Source organism: Trachemys scripta, chromosome 8, assembly GCF_013100865.1.
Source record: "Trachemys scripta elegans isolate TJP31775 chromosome 8, CAS_Tse_1.0, whole genome shotgun sequence".
Classification (NCBI taxonomy): Eukaryota; Metazoa; Chordata; order Testudines; family Emydidae; genus Trachemys; species Trachemys scripta.
The window spans coordinates 107174105-107178273 of record NC_048305.1 but is presented as its reverse complement, the minus strand read 5'-3'; the positions used below and the strand labels follow the sequence as shown (position 1 = coordinate 107178273).

General features: G+C 68.8%; 2 protein-coding genes across 2 annotated transcripts in view; one reads left to right on the top strand and one right to left on the bottom strand.

Moving 5' to 3' along the window:
- LOC117882126 (von Willebrand factor C domain-containing protein 2-like) overlaps positions 1–630 on the bottom strand; it is a 22496-nt gene extending 21866 nt beyond the window's left edge. The window contains exon 1 of the mRNA XM_034780111.1: positions 577–630. Coding sequence (XP_034636002.1) covers positions 577–630 — 54 coding nt within the window. The remainder of the gene's footprint in view (positions 1–576) is intronic.
- Positions 631–674: 44 nt separating this feature from the next.
- Positions 675–4169, top strand: SLC6A9 (solute carrier family 6 member 9; the record flags this gene model as incomplete). Its single annotated transcript, XM_034780434.1, is given in 3 exon segments — positions 675–775; positions 1594–1764; positions 2686–4169. Coding segments are annotated over 3 exon segments (476 nt in total), but the record flags the coding sequence as incomplete, so codon positions are not given.

The following is a 4169-nucleotide window of genomic DNA, read 5'->3' as shown; positions in this document are numbered from 1 at the left end:
GAGACCTGCCAGGCCCAGCGGTGCCGGGGCTACGAACTGCCAGGCCTAGCGGGGCCAGGGCTGGGAACTGCCAGGCCCAGAGGTGCCAGGGCTGAGACCTGCCAGGCCCGGAGGTCCCGGGGCTCTGAACTGCTGGGCCCAGAGGTGCCGGGGCTCTGAACTGCCAGGCCCAGAGGTGCCAGGGCTGAGACCTGCCAGGCCCAGAGGTGCCAGGGCTGAGACCTGCCAGGCCCAGCGGTGCCGGGGCTACGAACTGCCAGGCCTAGCGGTGCCAGGACTGGGAACTGCCAGGCCCAGAGGTGCCAGGGCTGAGACCTGCCAGGCCCGGAGGTGCCAGGGCTGAGACCTGCCAGGCCCAGCGGTGCCGGGCTCTGAACTGCCAGGCCCAGAGGTGCCGGGCTCTGAACTGCCAGGCCCAGCGGTGCCGGGGCTCAGCCCTGCCAGGCCCGGAGGTGCCGGGGCTCTGAACTGCGAGGCCCGGAGGTTCCAGGGCTACGAACTGCCAGGCCCAGCGGTGCCGGGGCTCAGCCCTGCCAGGCCCTGGCACGAACTGAGCACTGGGCACGGTTGTTCCACCCCGGTTCCCGGTTGCCCAGGGAAGGGTGTGTGCGTTCGGGGGGTATTGCCCATCCGCGGGCCCCCGGGCGCTGAGTGTCCCTGTCTGCCCCCACCAGGGCACCGGAACTACTTCAAGGACATCGAGATGATGCTGGGCTTCCCGCCCCCCCTCTTCTTCCAGATCTGCTGGAGGTTCTTCTCGCCCGCCATCATCTTCGTACGTGCTGCGCCCCTCCTGTGGCAGGGCTGGGCCGGGGGGTGCCAGCCCATGGGGGGTGGGGCAGGGCAAGGGATGTGACAGACTGTGGGGGAGGTGGGTGGAGGGCTGTGCTGGCCCTTGGAGGGGTGGGGGAAAGGCAGGGGGATGCCAGCCTGGGGAGAGGCAGGGAAGAGGGATGTGCCGTGTAGGGGGTGGTGCTGGGAGGCTGGTGGGGGTGGAGGTGATGGGGTGGCAGGGGTGGAAGATGTTGGCCATGTGGGGAGGTGATGGGAGGCTGGTAGGGGCAGTGATGGGGTGGTAGGGGTGAAAGATGTCAGGCCGTGGGGGGCGGTTACTGGGAGGCTGGTAGGGACGGAGGTGATGGGGTGGAAGATGTTGGCCATGTGGGGAGGTGATGGGAGGCTGGTGGGGGCAGTGATGGGGTGGCAGGGGTGAAAGATGTCAGGCCGTTGGGGGGGGTGATGGGAGGCTGGTGGGGGCGGAGGTGATGGGGTGGTGGGGGTGAAAGATGTCAGGCCGTCGGGGGTGGGGGATGGGAGGCTGCTGGGGACGGAAGTGATGGGGTGACGGGGTGGCAGGCGCTGGGAGGCTGACAGGAATGTGGGGTCGGGGAGGATGGGAGGGCTGGTGGGGCTGGCAATGATGCAGCAGGGGTGACGGGGTGGCAGGCACTGGGAGGCTGACAGGAATGTGGGGCTGGTAGGTGTGGGGCCCATGGGACACAGGGACCTGCTCTGCTCTCCACCCCAGTGCAGGGGCCACGGACAGGCCTGGGGTCCCCGGCTGAGCCCACACACCCCTTCTGTGCCCCCCAGTTTATCCTGGTGTTCACGGTGATCCAGTACCGGCCCATTGCCTACAACACCTACGTCTACCCCACCTGGGCCATCAGCATCGGGTTCCTCATGGCGCTGTCCTCCGTGCTCTGCATCCCGCTCTACGCTGTCTACAAGCTCTGCCGCACCGAAGGGGACACGCTGCTCCAGGTGTGTGTGTGTGGGGGGGAGCTGCTCCCCTGCCCCAGCCCCCCCCAACCTCCCTGTGCCCCAGCATCACCACGTGCCTGAGACAGGCTGTCCCCTGCTGCTACTGTGGGGCAGGCTCTGGGGCCCTGGCCAGCAAAGCCTGCCCCTCCCCAGACATCTGCTCCCCCGGGCAGGAGCCTGACAGGCCAAGCACTGGGAGTTGGGACTGGAAGCCAGGACTCCTGGGTTCTCTCTCTGGCTCTGGGACGGGGGGGCGGGGGGTCTGATGGGTTAGAGCAGGGGGGCTGGGAGCCAGGACTCCTGGGTTCTTTCTCTGGCTCTGGGAGGGGAGTGGGGTCTGATGGGTTAGAGGAGGGGGGGCTGGGAGTCAGGACTCCTGGGTTCTCTCTCTGGCTCTGGGAGGGGNGTCTGATGGGTTAGAGCAGGGGGCTGGGAGCCAGGACTCCTGGGTTCTCTCCCTGGCTCTGGGAGGGGGGTGGGGTCTGATGGGTTAGAGCAGGGGGCTGGGAGCCAGGACTCCTGGGTTCTCTCCCTGGCTCTGGGAGGGGGGTGGGGTCTGATGGGTTAGAGCAGGGGGCTGGGAGCCAGGACTCCTGGGTTCTCTCCCTGGCTCTGGGAGGGGGGTGGGGTCTGATGGGTTAGAGCAGGGGGGTTGGGAGCCAGGACTCCTGGGTTCTGTCTAGGAGGCAGTGGGGTCTAGTGGGTTGGCTTGGACTCCTGCCCTAGAGGTGGCTGGGGGGTCCCTGCTGGCCCCTCGGGCCTGGCTGAATGTCTGGCTGCCCCCTGGCTTGGGGGTCACGGAGGGTCTGAGGTGGAGGCGGGCGCTCGAGGCCCCTCGCGTCCTGTCTCTGGGTGGGGGACCTACGGGCACAGGGCCGGTGCCCACGTGGCCGATCTAACGACCCTTCTCCCTCTCTCTAGCGTTTGAAAAACGCCACCAAGCCGAGCCAGGACTGGGGCCCGGCGCTGGCTGAGCACCGGGCCGGGCGCTACGCCCCCACCCCCGCCCCCGCGGCCCACCTGGAAGTGCAGCCGCTGAACCCCGAGAAGCCGCGGAGTGAGGACGTGGCCCTCCCGGTGCAGGGCAGCAACGGCTCCGCCCACAGCCAGGACTCCAGACTGTGACCCGGCGCCAGCCCCTGCGCCCCCGACCCGCCCTGCTCGGTGACGCACTGCAGTGCCCCCGGCTGGGGGAGCCCAGGCTGCACCGGGCACCGCCGGGGGCTCCCTGTGTGTGTGTCCTCCCCTCCTCCCCTCTCCACGGTGTGTGTTCCCCCTCGTGTTTACAGTAAGGGCCCCGCAGCTGGGCCCAGCGCACCGCCGGCAGGAGGGGAGCGGCTGCCCAACCCCAGCCCGCCCGCGCGGGGCCCGCTGGGCAGGGGCCGAAGGCGCCGTGGAGGGCGTGTGGACCTCGGGGGAGCAGCTCGGCCCCTGCCCAGCCTGTGACTGGGGTACAGGGAAGCCGGGCCCAAGTGTCCTGGGCTGGGGGCCGTGCCCTGTGAGATGGGGGCTCCCAGCTGCCACGTGGGCCAAAGCGGCACAGGGGCCACGCATCAAGCAGGCCGCACAGATGGGGCTCTGGGAGGAGGGGGCCCAGGAGACCGGCTGCCAGGGCCAGGAGGCGCCGGGGCCCGCTGTGGGGGGGCAGCGAAGGGGCGGGCCGTGGTGGTAGGGGGGATGTCAGGTCCTGGGTGGAGGGCGGCAGGCAGCAGTGGGGTCAGGCTAGCATGGCCCTTTGCTCTGTCTTCCAGGCCCTCCCCTCCTGGTTAGGCTGAAGCAGGGTGGGGTGTCAGGCTGACACTGGGCAGGGGCAGAGCCCGGGGACAAGTGGCAGTGCCAAGGCCAGGGTTGTGTCTGGGGCAGGCAGGGTCCAACCCACCCGGCAGGACTCCTACCTGTGCCCCAGGCATGGCCCAAGCCGTAGGGTGGCACCATCTCCCCACCAGAGCCCGGCGCGCCCCCCAGCTGGCACCAAGGGTGGAGCACTTAGAAAGGGATGGTAGAGGAGATCTGGGGCGGGGCGGGGGGCCCTTTTCCAGCATGCCCGCCCACACGCACTGCTCCCACCAGCCCACGCACGGCACAGAGCACACTCCTAGGGCACAGCCACACACACACGGCACATGCACGGCCCACACATACACAGCACACGTGCAGACACGCACACACATACATGGCCCAGGCACATGCATATACACACGCCCATACACCCTCACCCAGCTCTCTCATGCACATTGCCTGGGGGCGCAGGGCCGGACCTAGCCAAGTCCCTGACACGCTGTGAGCAGAGCGTGCCCCCCACCATGCTGTATCCCATGGGGGGGGGGCGGGAGGGAGTCATAGAATCATAGAATATCAGGGTGGGAAGGGACCTTAGGAGGTATCTAGTCCAACCCCCTGCTCAA